Here is a 17262-nt window from a genome sequence, read left to right on the forward strand (position 1 = left end):
AAAATTTATATCACTGGATTGGAAATTAAATTCTCTACAAACTTTACATTGATTTAATTGACTAATTGATTAAACCAAAAGAAATACTAGGAAAATGGGTTTGTAATGCATGAGAGTCAATTTTCCAGTAATTACCAATAATATTTTATTAAGAAGGGGTATTGATATGTACTGATAAGCCATACACTGGCAGACCTAATATGGCTTGGTTTGACATGAAGTAAAGGGTTAAAGGAAGTTTATAAAGTTATAAATGCATGCAAACTTGACATGTTTGGCAGTTAAACCTAAAATTACAGTAAAACTTCAATAAAGCACAATTCCTAACATATTCTGTAAAATTCATTATGTTCAAATCCTTTACAGCCAGACACAGCACCCTGTGTCTTTTCAAAACCTAGCTAAAACATTTAAATACAATAACACTTGCAGTTTACTACAAATTGAGTACAACAAACTAGTTAATATATTTTATGCTTCGATTTGCACAATTTTTTTTTCTACAATACAGTTCTAAAGACAAAAGAGTCATCTTTTCATCGCATGTACAATCCTACAATCGCTTTTTTCAAATCAACATTTCTGAGTATTTAAAATCTCAATTCAAAACCAAAGTTTTTTGGGGTCATTTTGACAAAGATTATTTTTTTTCACAAGTAACACCTTTCGCTTTGATTTGAGACACTCACTGTACATTTCACTGAAATTCTGATACATTTTGTGGTACACTTATTAAAACGATAGCCTCAAGCATATCTATACACTCTCATTTTCTGTTATCTCTCATTGGACTTTCAAAATCAATCACATAAGTATCATTAAATTGTCTATTAATCTTCACTTTCCCCACTCCTGGTAATGACTGTCTAGATCTAAGTTTTACATGTGTCCCATCTTTTACAAGTTTTGGATGTGTCCCATCTTTTACAAGTTTTGGATGTGTCCCATCTTTTACACATTTCGCACGTCCTCCATCTCTAACGAGTTTGGCATCTGCCCCATCTCTGACATTACACGTTTGACTATCTTCAATATTGCTTCTAGACTGTGAACGATTAACTTTATGTGACCTGACTGGTTGTTGAGTGTTCCAGGAACTTGCAGAATTTTCAAGAACCCCACTTTCTTCATAGTCAGAAACACTTTCAATATCACTTTCTAGCTCATAATCACTATTCTCAGTAGTTGGTACATTTCTCTGTTCAGCTGCATCTAAATCATCAACCAAGTTAATGTAAGTAATTCCAGACAACTCTGTCTTCTCTTTATTGGGAGACACGTCAAATGGAAGGCTTTTCCTTGCCCCTTTTCTGTTCTTAGACCTCTGCTGCTCAATTCTTTCTGCTATACCTCCATATTTACGCAAGCTCTTCAACTCTGTCAAAGGCGTTCCAGTAAATGAAAACTGGTCTCTAGGATTGTTCTTATTGCTTTCCAGTTTTTGCTTCATTTCTTTCCCATACATCTCAGTTTCTTCCACAATTTTTCTATCATCTTCTTTTGATCTTCTATTATATGACCCAACTGTCACTCCTCCATTTATATTCACTTTTACATTAAAAGATCTTGCCCTCTTATTTCTTGGGGCACTTTCCACCATACTTTTATCTTCATGACTTTCATCCTGCACACTGTATACAATCTCTGGGCTTTCCGACATGTTTGTGTTACCTTCTAAATAACTTCTATCCACTCTGATAGGTGTTGGTAACTCTTCTTCAGTGTTGTCCACAATATGACTGCCGGTTGCTCTACCATCAATATTATTTCTTTCATTAACATGCCTACACCTTCCCACTCTTTCCTCATAAACTCCAACACCACTAGTAACTCTATTTACCTTCCTTCCTCCATTTACATTCTTGTAGATGGTTGCTCTTCCTTCATGAGCATTACTATTGTCTGCTGTTCTTCCTGCATCATAGTTCACAATGCCAATTGCTATTCTTTCATTAACATTCCTTTTGCTGGTTTCTCTTCTTTCATAAACTTTCCAATTGGCAGTTGCTCTGTCTTTAGCGTTCCTATTTCCAGCTGCCTTTCCTTCATTAATATTCCTATTGCCAACTGCACTTACTTCCTTAACATTTGAACTGCCAGATGTCTTTCCTTCATGAACATTGCCAGTTGTTTTTTCTTCATTAGCATTCCAACTGACATTGACTCTATTGCCACTTGTTCTCACTTCATCAGCATTACTTATGCCAATTGCTCTTACTTCATTAACACCAAAATTTCCAGATACCTTTCTTTGATAAACATTCCTTTTGCCAGATTTATTTTCGTAATCTACATCCCTATTGCCAGTTGCTCTTACTTGATTAACAGTCCAATTTCCAGATGCCTTTTCTTCATTAGCATTCCAATTGCCAGTTGCTCTTCCTTGATTAACAGTCCAATTTCCAGATGCCTTTTCTTCATTAACATTCCTATTACCAGTTGCTCTTCCTTGATTAACAGTCCAATTTCCAGATGCCTTTTCTTCATTAACATTCCTATTGCCAGTTGCTCTTCCTTGATTAACACTCCGGTTTCCAGATGCATTTTCTTCGTTAACATTCCAACTGCCAGATACCTTTTCTTCATTCGCAATCATAAGGCCAGTTGCTCTTTCTTCATTAACACTCCAGTTTCCAGATGCCTTTTCTTCATTAACACTCCAACTGCCAGATACCTTATCTTCATTAGCAATCCTACTGCCAGTCACTCTTCCAACTATCCCACTTGTGTTATTCTTGACTGTCTCATTTTCACTAACATTCTTATCTTGCTCTGCTCTTTTATGCCTACGAATCCTTGAGTCGTTATCTTCTGACTCGCTCGCTGTTGATGGAAAATCATCCTGAAACCTGTTGTCATGACACTGACTCTGACTTGACATAGTTCCACTTCTCAGTTTCTTGTTTGGCCTTTCAATACTTAATGACTCGTTTTCCTCATATTTTGTCATAAAATCTTCACCATGATGTCCATGAACAGATTTCTCAGACACCTGGCTTTTATAACTATGGACTATAATACCCCGTTTTTTTCTAAGAAGTTGTCTACTCTCTGACTCTAAATTATTTCCACTATTATATCTTTTCGCCATCTTGCCTCCATGTTTTATAGATACTGGTGAAAGTAGATCCACGTATTCTTCATCTGAATTTTGATTGAGAAAAACCTCACTTGCCCTTCTTTTTCTTGCTGGGTGAATTTCTTTCACACAAGTTGAAGACTTTCTCCCAGCTGTGAGATTGTGAGTGGGGTGGTGTAAGATTCTCTCATCCTGACCGGAGACATGTACAAGATTCTTTGCATTGAAACCTGTATTATTTCGCCCAAGTTGTAAATTCCTCTCACAAGGGGAATCATTTCTCATCGGAGACACAAAAGCAGTTTTTTGATAATTTCTTATTGGAATGTTCTTGCCTGGATCATCATCATCATATCCCATTTGTCTGGCTCCTTTTGTCTCATAATGACTTTCCTTTTTAGAAATATTTTCATGCCGGAAATCTTTGAGCATATTAGTGTCATCTCTTGTCGATTTTTCCACTTCTATAAAACTAACTTCCCCATATTTTGGACATGGCCTAACAACCCCTTTGCCATGGGTTTCTATTCTTGCTCCTCTACCACTATCATCACGTCTATTAAAGTCATCTTCCACTAAATCTTGCTCCTGTTTGATTGCATCCAAAAGTTTTGACATCTGCTTCTTAACGCTGTCAGAAAACTTCCCGCTCTCGATGCCGTGGGCCATATTTCTTACAACGGACAAATCATTCCCCCCAATTTGTTTTTTTTCATTATCTTCATCAATTGAATTGGATATAGAGTTATTCCCATATCCATCGTCATGTTTAAAACCACCAATTCTCCTATTTGGCAATGGTTTAACAACTGTAGATTTGTGATCAAAGGGAGGTAATTCTACTGTTCCCAATCTAAGGAGCTCCAAAGGCGAGAGTTGTCTTTTCTTGGTGCTATAAGCTACTGCTGGGGAGTAAGGATAAATTGAGCTGTCCAGACCTTGTGCAGGAATTGTATTTTCACCTGGAAAAAAGAGAAATAGTAGCTAAAAGTATATATGCAATTTAATGTGGGTTTTTTAATGGTTGTTAAAGGGATTCAAAATTAGTTTTTCCAGGTAAAACACTAAATTTAACATTATTTTCTCTATGATAATAAAATTGCAAAAAGTATTACAATTAAAGTATAAAATAATATTTTGGCATTAGTGCGGTGCAAGTAAAGTCAAGAGATGATTAGAAATGCAAGGTCTTTACCACTCGACCACAAGGACTTCTATAACAGTGATGGATATTTTGACCTTTAACAAAACCTTGATAACATCCTGTGATAATTGTCAATCAACCAATCTCCCAACAACTACTTACCGAAACCTGTTAGTAACTTGAATTGTGGTCTTCAAAGCCAATATTTGAGCAAATATCAACATTTGTGAAGGGTTCCAACCGTCAGTATCTTAGTTTTAACACTACTAATGATTTGCCACACTTCATTTCATTATCAAAAAAGTGCATTTTACACACCATGAGCCAGTCCCTTTAATACTGTGAACCCAAGTAAAGTGTTTAACACAGCAATTAATTATACCAAGTGGAACAGTTTTAAGGTAAGCTGTCCATCATTAGAATGCAAAGATGTGTTAGTGCATTTTAGAAGATTACCTATTTATTGAAAAGAAAACAATTATAAAGACTTATATTTTTAACTGTACACGTAGATTTATCTTTTCTTTTCTTTTGATCATTAAAGGCAAATGAGTAAAACATAACTAGAACTCCATGAGTCGGACGTGTCGCCTGACGAATTATTTACTGTCGACATTATAGCTGTTAGATTGGCATTTTATTCATTTAAAGACAATGATGTTGCCATTTAACTTTCATGTGTAGGTGGCATTTTAATTGAAGGTTAAAACGTTAAGCTGGACAAAAATAACAACGAAAATAAACAAAAGGCAATATCTCTAAAAATATGGAAGCAAGCGTTACGGTTCTTGTGCACTGCATTTGCCCTCAATGTATAAATCTATCTACCTATTAAGTTTCAGGTTGATACCTAGCTACATGTATGAAGTTTTTAGTTGATACCTCTTATATTCTTCAAGATATGCCCCAGACAAAACTTTAAGGCATGAAAATTAACAAAAATCTATTACTCTAAAACTAAGAAAGCAAGAGTTACTGTTATTGTGCACTGCACTTGCCCTCCATGAGATCTATCTACATATATTTACACCTCAACTTTCATTTCTTAAATGAATTGCCTTTCGGCAATTGCATTCATCAATTGATGAACGCAACATCTTTGGATATGTTCGGATCGCAATTCATCGCATAACAATATACATGAAAACTTTTGATCTTGTTATTGTTTGTATTGTGTCAGCAGGTCACGTAAAATATAAATTAACATTTTAGAAAGTGCTAACTTATTATATATTAAAAGTTTTGTTGCCAAAAGTGTTTCAATTTAACGTTTAAAAGTGATTTCAAGTGGTTGATCTTTTCCCGTGTTATTGTGACGTCATTTGAAAAAAAATGTTTCCGGTAACAGTCGGGTCTTCCTATTTACAGAATGGGTAAGAAAGAATTACTGAAAGGTAATCCGAAATGAAATGGAAGTATTTTTTTAACGTTTCTTGAATAAAATAATGAACTATTGGTGTAAATATAAGGAAAGAATTGCAGGGTTGATGTCATTATCGGGGATATGAACGCAATTGGGCTGGTCAAAGTACGCGTGGAGTCCTTCAGACTCCACACACTTAGACCAGCCCAATTGCGTTCATACCCCGAGAATGACATCAATCCCGCAATTCATTCCTTAAATGAAGTTTTAAGTTGATAACTCTTATATTCTACAAAATATGCCCCGGACAAAACATTAAGCATAAAAATTAACAAAGAGCAATAACTCTAAAAATATGGAAGCAAGAGTAACATTTCTTGTGCTCTGCACTTGCCCTCAATGAAATCTATCTACATATGATCATCCTGAAACATGTTGTCAAGTTGATACCACTCATAGTTCACGAGATATGCCCCAGACAAGTGAAAACCGGACGAGGACGCCGCCACCGCCGATGACAAAAATAACCCTTCTATGCCATTTCAGGCGACACAAAAATGCATTGAAATAAAAAGAAATCAGAGTTTGTCCTCACCTGGTGCAACCAGGAAGGACAGAGGTAGATGGCTGGCGAAGAAAGGATGTTTGGCGGCCGCACTTGCCGTCAACCTCTCCTCCGGTTTATATGTGAGCAGGCCAGTAATAAGGTTGGCAAACATCACATCACCACAGTGCAGGTGGTCCATCATAGCCAGCGTGCCTGGAAACACAGGAAAGTCATCAGTGATATTCTGGACAACAAAAGACGTATTTAAATGGGGCTCAATATAGGTCAACACTGGATAGATGGAAAGAAAATGGTTAATATTAATACATTATGTTAAAGTCATTTGACTTTTATGATCAAAACATTTTAAAGCATATGATTTGTGTACAGTTAAACAAGTATAAGCCTTTATAAATGAGGTACTCCATCAATAGCTACATGGCCACAAATTCCCCAGTTAAAAATTGCCAAAACATCGCTAACATATTTTAATGATGCATGTTTTCATGATTCCTTCAAACTCGTCAAAAACAAAAAAGCAGACATAACCCAGGATGCCCTAAACAAATACATTGTGTTATATAACACAATCATCATGAATCATATGTCCACTAATTTGGTTTTATGTTTTTGTTCAATCATCAAAAGTACATGTATGGTAACTTAATAAGAATATGATTATCCATTTTACCAAAATAAACAGTTTTCAAATAGCAACTTATGCTGCTGACAAGTTCAAAGTGAAATGATAATCAATTTCAAGAAGTACTGTCTGTATGTTAAACAATAAAAGTGATGTATTTATAATAGAGTATATAAGTATCTTTCATGTGTTTCCCATCCTGATAGAAAAATCCAGCCCGAGGGCACAAGCGTATGAGGTAACCAGCCATGCAAGTGTGCCTGAGTGTCAATTTTCTTTGATACAGACCCAAAAAAACATAAAAATATTTTCTCATGCACTCAAATTTATAAATTTTATAAATTTGAGGAAAAACTGACTTTAAAATCCAATGTTTTTGTACATTTTACTAAAAAGTGGGGGCAACATTTTTTAACTGATGACATGAAGTGTACTGGTAGTAATTTTAAGATCACTATTGACATCAAATCGTAAAAATCCTGTTTTTAACAATTATTTTCAATTTGAACTAAAAGTCTAGCATACTCATTTATTAGATTTCGCTTTAATGAAATTGCATAATGTGATTTTTATATGAAAACTATACAGTAAAAGAAATAAAAAGTGGCGCATTTTTGCACATAACCATCTCACATGGGGTGTGTAAGACAGCTTTTTCCAGAACTGGTCATATGACCAGACACCCAAGTCTGGTATGCAAGAATGTCACGTTTTACTTACTGTTGGTGTGGTTTTCTTCTGAAGTAAATTCTTTGTATGTTTCAAAGTATTTTCCTGCTCTGAATGCACTGGCTGGAAATGGTCCCAATACCTTCACTATCTGCAATCATTATTCATATACAATTAATCATAAAAGGAAAAACATCAATTGAATATTAAGTCAGGAATTTCTCAGATTTTTTGGGAAAAGAATGCTTCTCAAAATTAAAAAAAAAAAAATTTGGTTTTTCATGTCAATTTGGGCATTTCCATGCAAAGTAACTTTTAAATAAAACCCTACAAAATGTGTGTTTGTGTAAGGACTGTTAGATACCAGTCAACTTTTCAGGATTATAAAATTGTGATTGGGAAAAAATAAGACTAGGTCGCCTTTGAAATGTGTCTGATATTCAGCCCCTTTGAAAGGGCCAAACAAACCCTTAAAAAAGTATAAAAACAGTTTATGAATAAATTTTAAACCTCACACAACAGCCTATCGTGTGAAACTGGATACCGAGGTAATTCTTTGGTTTGATCAAAGTTAGCCAAACTTTATCGATTGGTCAATGTGTGATCAATAATTACTATTTACTAACCAAATAATTTAAATGTCCAAACTAGGCTAAATATAACAAGTGGATAACTTATCATAGGTTTATATACAAATGGCTGCAGGATACCAAAATGATGAAAAATCATCTTTGAAACAGTCAAATGGTCGAGTATTTATTCTCTGGAAAATTCTCCGGATCATGAAAATATAGGACACACAAAATATTGTTGGTTATCCGACAATTTCTCAATTGAAGGTCATATGGTCAACAAAAGGATTACATTCAATTTATATACGAACAAATACAGATTTTATCGTAGAATCAATACTTGTGTAAGAATCTCCTGTTGTGATGAGCCCATAAAGATCGGGCGTCCCAGGTACAGCTCTCCGAGGATACACCCGAGGGACCAGACGTCAATCTCGGGGCCAAACGGGAGCCCAAACATCACCTCCGGGGCCCGATAAAGTGGTGTCTGGAGGCGGAAATCTTTGTAGTAGAGGGATACTTCACTGTGCACGTAGTTGAGGGCATTGCCGAAATCAACGATGTGTACACTGTCAAGGTCTCTAGCTATAAGAAGAAAGTTATTAGTTCATCAGTTAACAAAAATTAATGTTGCTTAAAACATGATAACATTAATTCTAAAAAAGATGTTCTTGAATGAGCCAAAAAATTTATTCCTAATATAACAAGAGCCGTCGTAAGACAGCGCACTCGACTACGCCGCTTTGACATAGAATACAATAACGATGTAATAATACCAAGTTTGGTCTCTTTATGTCAAACCTAACTGAAATTGTTTGATACATAAAGTGACTTTGATGCTGCCCTCCCACCAGCCCAAACAATGACGCAAGTCATTCAAATTGACTTGATTTCCCATTATGAAAATGTGGTTAAGAATATACAAATATGCCTTTCAAAGGAAATTAAAAAATAAAAAAAATAAAAATTCAAGGGCCTTTATTTGTTTTGAGGCTTAAAGCGGAGTTATGTTTCTTGTTGTAAGATGGTCGTAAATAATTTTGAATTTTATTAAGTGCATTTAATGAACGGTATAGAAGTTTTTTTATTAAAATCCCAACTTGCCCTTAACTTTTACTTTAACCTAAGTCAATCAGGCAGGGTTCCCACATTTTTCTTTAAGTAAAATTCCAGACTTTTTCCAGACTTTTTTAAGCTCTTTTTTGCAAATTCCAGACTTTCTCTCAACCTTTTTCACAGTTATTACACAAAACATTTCAGTGAAATAACTTATTTGCCATTTTTGACATTTATTAAACAACTTGTTAAATAACATCAAATGTCATTTTCAAAGGGTTTTATTCTCAAAAACAAAACCTTTCACTTTCTGAACTTCTTAGACATTTATTGAACAACATGATTAACCTTTAGCATGCTGGCCTCTGTGAACAGTGTAGACACGGATCAGCTGGCATGATCAGGGTCTAGGCTATTTGTGTTTGCTACTTGGAAACTTAAAGGCTTACCTACTATATGTGCATAGAACAGTGTGGACCCTGATCAGCCAGCATGGTTTGGTGCCGGTTGGTCTTCTAATAATACCAATTTTCGTAATTGGTGGATAAATGCATGCCTAAGGTAAATATAATCAAATATCACATTAAAAAAAGTTTTATTCTCTGAACAAAAACTTACTTTCTGAACATTTTTTAAAGCTGCACTCTCATAGATACTTTTTTAACAACTAATTTCATTTTTTGTTTGAGATAGATCAATTTTTGACGTAAATATTTGCAAACCAATGATAAAAGATTGCCAACAAAAGATCAGCTCGCTAATTTTCATATTTATGTTCGAAAATTTATGTTTTATGGTTTATTAACGGTTATATAAATATGCATAAAACACCAATTTTTTATCTTAAATATAAATATCTGTGATCTATCTTTTTGCCAGCAGTCTTAAATAATTGGTTTTCATGGATTTTTGCCAAAATTGGCTCGTTCCAAGACAAAAGTAAGAAAGTTGTCAAATTGTTCAATCCGTAAGAGGGAAGCTTTAAACAAATATTGAACAACTTGACTCATAACATCCAGTGTCATTTTAAAAGAGTTGAACTCTCTTTAAAAAAATCTACTTGCATCAATGAGCATGCAATTCAGCTATATCTGTCCATCAATCTTCATCAATCCATGGGTGAAAATGCAAAATAAGTGACTTTTTTGCACAAGTTTAAAACTATTATGATGTATACTGGCCAAAGAACTGTGGTCTTCTCAATGTCTATAAATACAAGCAAGGTCAGTCTAAAGGCATGATCATTCATAGATTCACACTTGAATAGCAAATATTTGCCAGGCTGTGTAGCACTTCGTAGACTAGTAAGATCATTGCAATTAACATTCATGTATGTTATTGGCAGCGTATCTCAAGTTTATTTTAATGAACTAGGGCCAATTTCACGTATTAAAATATATTTCGATGAATGCATGGATCGCTAATTATCCATGATCATTAATTAGCATACTGTAGATTAAAAATATTGTTGTATATAGCACCCACGATTCTTACTGACAGCGTATATAAAGCGAATCGCGACAAACTGCGGCCAATTTCTTGTTTAAAATAACTTTTAAATGCAGACGGCAGTGACAAATAAACGCTTGCATGTGGTAACGGAAACCTTCTTAGTCTCGATCATTCAGTCGCTCTGATCATAGTCAATTGAACAGAACAGTGTCAGATGCAAGCGTCTAGATGATCAAGAGTACTTACTTTTACTAGTTTCGTACCCAAAACAGTTCGAACTTTAAATATTACTTTTCCCAGCTTTTTCTCGATTTTAACCTCTAATTGCAAAATTCAAGGCATTTTCACGACCAGGAACAGACTTTTCGATATTCCCGACGTTTTCCCGTTTTCCCGGTAGCGTGGGAACCCTGATCAGGGGCCATAACTTGTATTAAGGATATGGAGTTATGTAACCTCATTGGGTGATGGTCCTGAACAATTGTGTGAAGTATTAAGTCAATTGAATGAAGGGTATAGAAGTTATTAAACAATATCCCAACCTGCCCTAAAACTTTAACCTAAGTAAATCCATAGTCAGTCAGGGGCCATAATTTGTATAAAAGATAATATGGAGTTATCTAACTTCATCATGTGATGGCTCTGAACATCTGCGTGAAGTATTAAGTCAATTGAATGAATGGTATTGGAGTTTTAAGTGAAAATCCCAACTTGCCCTAAAACTTTAACCTGCCCTTAAACTTTAACCTAAGTCAATCAGGGGCCATAACTTGTATATAGGATAATATGGAGTTATGTAACCTCATTGTGTCATGGTCCTGAACAACTGTGTGAAGTATGAAGTCAATTGAACAAAGGGAAGTTATTTATGAATATCCCAACCTGCCCTAAAACTTAAACGTAAGTTTCATAGTCAATCAGGGGCCATAATCTGTGTAAAGAATAATATGGAGTTATCTAACCTCATCATGTGATGGCCCTGAACAACTGTGTGAAGTATTAACTCAATTGAATGAAAGGTATTGGACTTTTAAGTGAAAATCCCAACTTGCCCTAAAACTTTAACCGGACGCCGACGCCAACGCTGGGGCGAGTAGTATAGCACACCTATTCTTCGAATAGTCGAGCTAAAAATAACAGATTTTATTTTGTTGACGCGGGGAAATAGCCGGGTGAAGATGCTAAAGTAATCAGGTTATTTTACCGGCTTTCAGCCCATTTCTACACCCCTGAGGTGATATCTTGCTTCCTATAAAAAAATAGTTTGCCTTGCCACAGACATTTACCAATATAATAAAGTAGCAATAACCTGTTGACTCTGTTAAGCATACCTCGTTTGAAGAGGATGTTATCTGGCTTCAGGTCAGTGTGTATGAGATTTTGCTGCCGAAGAAACCCCAGCGCAGCCAGAAGTCGCAGACCTACCACACGGATGTCTGCCAACACCTGAGAAAGAAATGTATCATTTATTATTCATTGTTATCTGACACCATACAATGTTTACAAAAAATATAAAGATTTTATTTTCGATTTAAAGAAAAAGTTTTCATGAAAAATAATAATTGAATTTTACATTTCTTATGCTGCAGAGCTTATGAATTCCAAATGATGTATAAAACAAATGAAAATGTATCCATGCTCATAAATTTGAAAGTGTGACATAGTTGAAAAGGAAATGATCAAGTTAAAGTAGTAAAAGTAAAAACTAAATTATAAAATGAGAAATATTTAGCCAAATATAAAATGCTAACTAATGGTACCTGGCTTCGAGGGATATCACTGAACACCTCTGTGAGTGGGCAGGGTACCAGTGGTTCAAACACCAGACAGTAGTGGTCGTCATGGGTCAGTGAAGTCTGTAAGAAAAACTACAGATTTTGATCTGCATACAAGAGGTATTTTCATGATCATAATATAAATGCTTCCATCGAAGAGGACATGCTCGGTGCTTTCATAACTAAGGTATTAAAACAAGCAAGTTAAAGGAACTTCCAATGTTTACCAAAAAGAAAACAAGTTTCCTTACATGTTTCCTTAATTTCAATGTTGAGAATATTTCAATGAGCCCATTTCATTAAAAGATCTTTTATTTGGAACTGCGATTATCAATCATCTTAAATCTGTTCAAGTGTAACAATTGGCAAAAAGCTGGGAGATGTTATTTCTTAACTTTTGTGTTCATTTTAATACTAGCTTACATTTAATTCACACAAATATGCAGCAAAATAATGAACGTCTGACGCTAAGATAGGGTTTAAGCTAAAGAGTTCTAGGAGGGTGATGCTACACCCTGTCTGTTTTTGGTAGCTCCCTTCTGCTCTAATGGAGACAGGTAAAGGCAACAATTCCGTCTTCAAAGAACTAAATGCTTAAATAAATCATATATTTCTTTTTTAATTTGATAATAAATACATACATATTTCAAATAGTTGGCAGTTGAAACCTAATATAACTTTAAATAAACACAGATTCAAACAATTTTTCTGTCAAATTTATAACGTTATTTACAGACACCATGTCCCCTTTAATCCTTAGCACCCTGTCCCTTTTCTTCAGCACCAGACCCTTTTACCTCGCTCAAACCCTAAGTACTAAGGGTAGCCTGATGCCCTATCAGGTATTTCAATAACAGAATGTAGACCTTTTATGCGTCCATAAAATCTAAAATTAAAATGGCCCAGAATTTAATCTCAGGAGTTTTAAAAAATTGGGGTCTTATTGAAAGTGAAATCAATATACATATATAGTAACTAAATATCTAATAATCTTACAATCATTCTCAGAGTATGAGAGTGGTTAAGAGGGTCAGCCCTCGCAAGCCTCTGCAGAATGGAGCTTTCTTGTGCCCCAAATGGATAGAAGTTGGCATGTAGGATTTTAATGACCACATCGCTGTCCCTGTTATACAAGTCCTGCAAAAGAAGTATTCATATGTTACTCTAACATATACAGGTATATCAATTTACACTTACGAAGACGTTACAAACAGGCTGAAACATAGTAACTACTTTATGTAAATACTAATTCATGTTTAAATACTAATTCATGTTTATCTGTATTAAACATATTTATTTAACCTAAAATCAGACATGTTAGCCAAAATTGACCCTGCTATTTAAACCTCATTTGACATGTAAAACTGAACCAATGTACATGGCATAAATCATTTAAGTTTACAAGAGATTGTTATCAGAATAAAAATATAAATACTATGTATTGATCTGCAGTACATATATTTTGATCCTGAAATCTGACCTGTAAGACAAAGTTGACAATGGTATTTATACTACACTTCTTGACATGTAAGACTGAACCAACATATGTGGCATTACTTACATAAAAAATATTTCAGTTAAAAAGAGATAATTATTGGAATAAAATCAGAAACTGAGAACTAAATGAATCCATCACCTCTGCCAATACCACGACTGCAGTCTGGCCAGCAGCATCAAGTATTTCCTTTACACGATAGCGCAGCCCTATTACACATTCTCCTTTTGGATCAAACTGACCTTCATCAGTTGTGTTTGCCCCATACTCTGTAAAAAGGAAGATGTAATTATGATTTCATGTCATCTTTTCATCATCATTTGCCAAAAAACATTTTGTCAACGAATTTACATGTTCTAAACCAATATAATTATGTTCCTGCAAAATAATAAATTATACAGCATTTGAAAATTGCATTCATGTTTATTCTTATCTTTTGCATTTAAAGAAAAAACAGACAATAGTCATAAAGAATAAAAAAGGAATGTTCCAATTACCCAACTGACCCTACACTTTTTTTTCCTTCAGAAGTGTGGACTTAAGTTTTTGAGTGAACATGATAAAATTTTACCATTTTATATTTAATTTTTTCTACAATAGTGATATACCCTGATTGAGGTTGGTTTGGTACAGAATCCCGGTACTCAAAAATAAATAGAAAAAAACAACATGTTATGCCGATACCTAGATGTTATTGGAAACAAAGAACTCTTCTTTGCATATTATTGATATACTACTGGCAATTGTTCGAATCCTTAATTATTTTTAGGTCGATGATGATGGCTTTATTCAATTAACAAAATTAGACTTCGCCCAAGAATAATTTGTCTTTTATTGTACATAGAAGATCATGGACTGATAGATGTTGCATTTGTCTTTTATTGTACCAGGCAGGTCAGGGACCAAGTCAGTCTTGATGAGGTGATAGAGTCTTCTCAGTCCCCCACTAGCATACGCCAGCAGATGGAGGACGGGGGCATCTTTTATAACCTTATCTGACCTGCAAATAAGGAATTATTACTGAAATCACAAGTTCAAATTTGCATCAAAACTTGAACTGAAATGGCACATTGTTATTTTTTTTAATTTATTCATAAAATGTCAACTGTTTCTATCAAAGACAGAATTATGTTAATCGGACACACCTTTGTTGTATTCTGCCACCAATGCAACCAGTTATTTGGAAAAAGTTGCTATATTAATACTTAAAATCATGAGTATTGTAAAAACACCACCCTCAGGTTAAGGCCTTCACATTTCAACCTTGAATATTAATAATAAATCAGGGTTCTCAAAATGAACCGGCCGCCGGTCTATTTGACCGCTTAAAACCAGAAATTGTTGTAGAAACCATAAGGTCACATTCTTTTCTGACCTATTTTAATACTGATTATCTATTCTTACTCCGGCATATGTAATAGTCTTCAGATTCGTATTGGTAAGAATTCTCGGTAATTAGCGCATGCGCTGTTACGGTTACCTGTTAGAAGAAAACATTGTTGATGTCAAAAAAAGAACATAGACACCCAATAAAAGTGGCAAAATTACAACCAGGCCTAAAAAAAAATACATTTGGTTCGGGTTAACCGACCCTACCTACGGAATAGGCGCCGACCCTAACTTTTTATAGTCAGTTTGAAAAAAAAAATGAAAAAAAATAAAATAAATAAAATAAAAAAATAAATAAAAAAATCTTTTTTTTTTTTTGCTTTTCAATATGTAGTTTAAAACCTTAATTGCTTATATAGAAGATAACTTTAACACCATTCTCCAATGATGAAAATGACATTCTTATATAAAGCCTAATAAAAAAAAAAAAAAAAAAAAAAAAAAAGCCTACCTACCCTACCTATTTTTGAAAAGGATGTAACCCTAACCAAACAATTTTTTTTTTAGGCCTCATCAGATTTACGCGACCATCTGCTAAAAATAGATGTTTCGCTACGATGAACACTCGATATCTTCTAATTGGCCGTGATTGCAGATGGGTGTAATCGGTCCAAACACTTGGTAGATCACAGGAGACACATTTTGCTGACTGTATAATGCAAATATTTTGGACATTGTTCGCCGAGTTAATTTTTTTCCTTGTTCCGAAATAAAACTTACTGTTTACTAATGTAGTAATGATAAGGCTTTGCATATACACAGGCTAAATGGCAGGTTTTAAGACACATTTCATTAACCGTTACTACCTTTTGTCGTCTAGGGAACTTCTTTAGCCCTAAAAGGCTAGTAAATCCCTTTAAACTGCTTCGTCTTTAAGTTCTCCGCTACAATAATAAATCCGCAATAATCAATTGTTATTTATTTCGCCTAATGCAAGTCCCATCCCATCACAAACACCTGCGAAAGGATAACTAATTAACACATGTATTGCAATGTGTCATGTATGTCGGCTGCAGATCAAATGATACACTTTCTGATGTCAGAGCACGAGCACACCACATTTTTCCATTTGATTTGCAGCGGACATGTACGACACATTTCAATACAGGTTTTAATACCGGTAAGTTAAACTTGAGATTAAAGTCGCGTGGCAATGTATTGTATTTAAATTGCTCAGTCGAATACCTTATGATCCCATTTTTCTCTAGGCAAGTTAACCATCTACTGTGTTTACCGCGTTTGTGTCTAGATTGTAAGATTATCAGAAAAATTAAAGTCAATAATCGTTGTGTGAGAAACTTCAAATCACGGCCGAAATGTTTGAATTCACTGCAAATATAAATGAACTTATAGGATTCGCAAAATATGTATGTATGTAAGAATTATAAGTGTTTAATTATAAGTGTTTTTTTTAAATTTATTTTTTCACTTCAGCACTCCTAGAAAAACAGTACCCTTAATGGCTCAGAATGCTGGAAATTGCATTCTTGTTTTAAAAAAGTCGGGGGGGGGGGGGCATGCCCTCGGGCCCCTCTAGAAAGCCTGTTACAAATACAATTTGACCTGTTCAACTCAAACATTTTGAGAACCTTGTAAATAATACTAAGGGAAGATTTTGTTTGATATATATATATAATTATGATATATGTTCATGTTTTTTGGTCCCCATATTCATCCGCATATTCATTAACCATACCAAAATATGGGGCGTGGCTTAAAAGTATGTGTCCTACTAAATCCGAATTGTTAAACCATCCGAAAATTGTCAAGTGATCATAACAAAAATCTGACTTACTTCTGCCACGATTTGAATGCTGAACCTTTCATTTCTTCAATAAGTTTGCTACGTCATATTTCAAGTATTAAGATGTATAATTAATGTATAAAATTCAATAATTTTTGTAATGTTTTTGTTTTTCCCGCTGAGACATCTTTGTCTTGTGAAATTCACAGACCATCGTATATCAAACAAAACGCCCCATTCTATACCGGGGTTCGTACAGTACAGTATTCTTTAATCGATCGTAGCGCTTGGGAGTATGTTGTTTTTTTTGGTCCTAGGTAGCGCCTATTTTTTA

General features: G+C 34.6%; 1 protein-coding gene across 1 annotated transcript; it reads right to left on the reverse strand.

The window, feature by feature from the left end:
• Positions 1 to 458: 458 nt before the first annotated feature.
• On the reverse strand, positions 459 to 17118 carry LOC128207392 (uncharacterized). The gene is made up of 10 exons (XM_052910273.1): positions 16980 to 17118; positions 14683 to 14795; positions 13937 to 14064; positions 13297 to 13437; positions 12286 to 12381; positions 11857 to 11971; positions 8358 to 8602; positions 7497 to 7596; positions 6182 to 6346; positions 459 to 4041 (listed from the first exon to the last, which is right to left on the reverse strand). The coding sequence occupies exons 1-10, from the start codon at positions 17009 to 17011 to the stop codon at positions 767 to 769; spliced, it is 4410 nt and encodes a 1469-aa protein (XP_052766233.1). The 5' UTR covers positions 17012 to 17118; the 3' UTR covers positions 459 to 766.
• Between the last annotated feature and the right edge of the window lie 144 nt (positions 17119 to 17262).

The sequence above is a fragment of the Mya arenaria genome, chromosome 11 (assembly GCF_026914265.1).
Source record: "Mya arenaria isolate MELC-2E11 chromosome 11, ASM2691426v1".
Lineage (NCBI taxonomy): Eukaryota > Metazoa > Mollusca > Bivalvia > Myida > Myidae > Mya > Mya arenaria.

Excerpts from the sequence above, each read along its gene's own strand:
- LOC128207392 (XM_052910273.1), bottom strand. The coding sequence starts at position 17,011 with ATGAAAGGTTCAGCATTCAAATCGTGGCAGAA. Across the intron at positions 8,603-11,856 it reads TAACATCCTCTTCAAACGAG|CTAGAGACCTTGACAGTGTA; the intron begins GTATGCTTAACA and ends TTCTTCTTATAG. Across the intron at positions 6,347-7,496 it reads AGAAGAAAACCACACCAACA|GCACGCTGGCTATGATGGAC; the intron begins GTAAGTAAAACG and ends CTGTGTTTCCAG.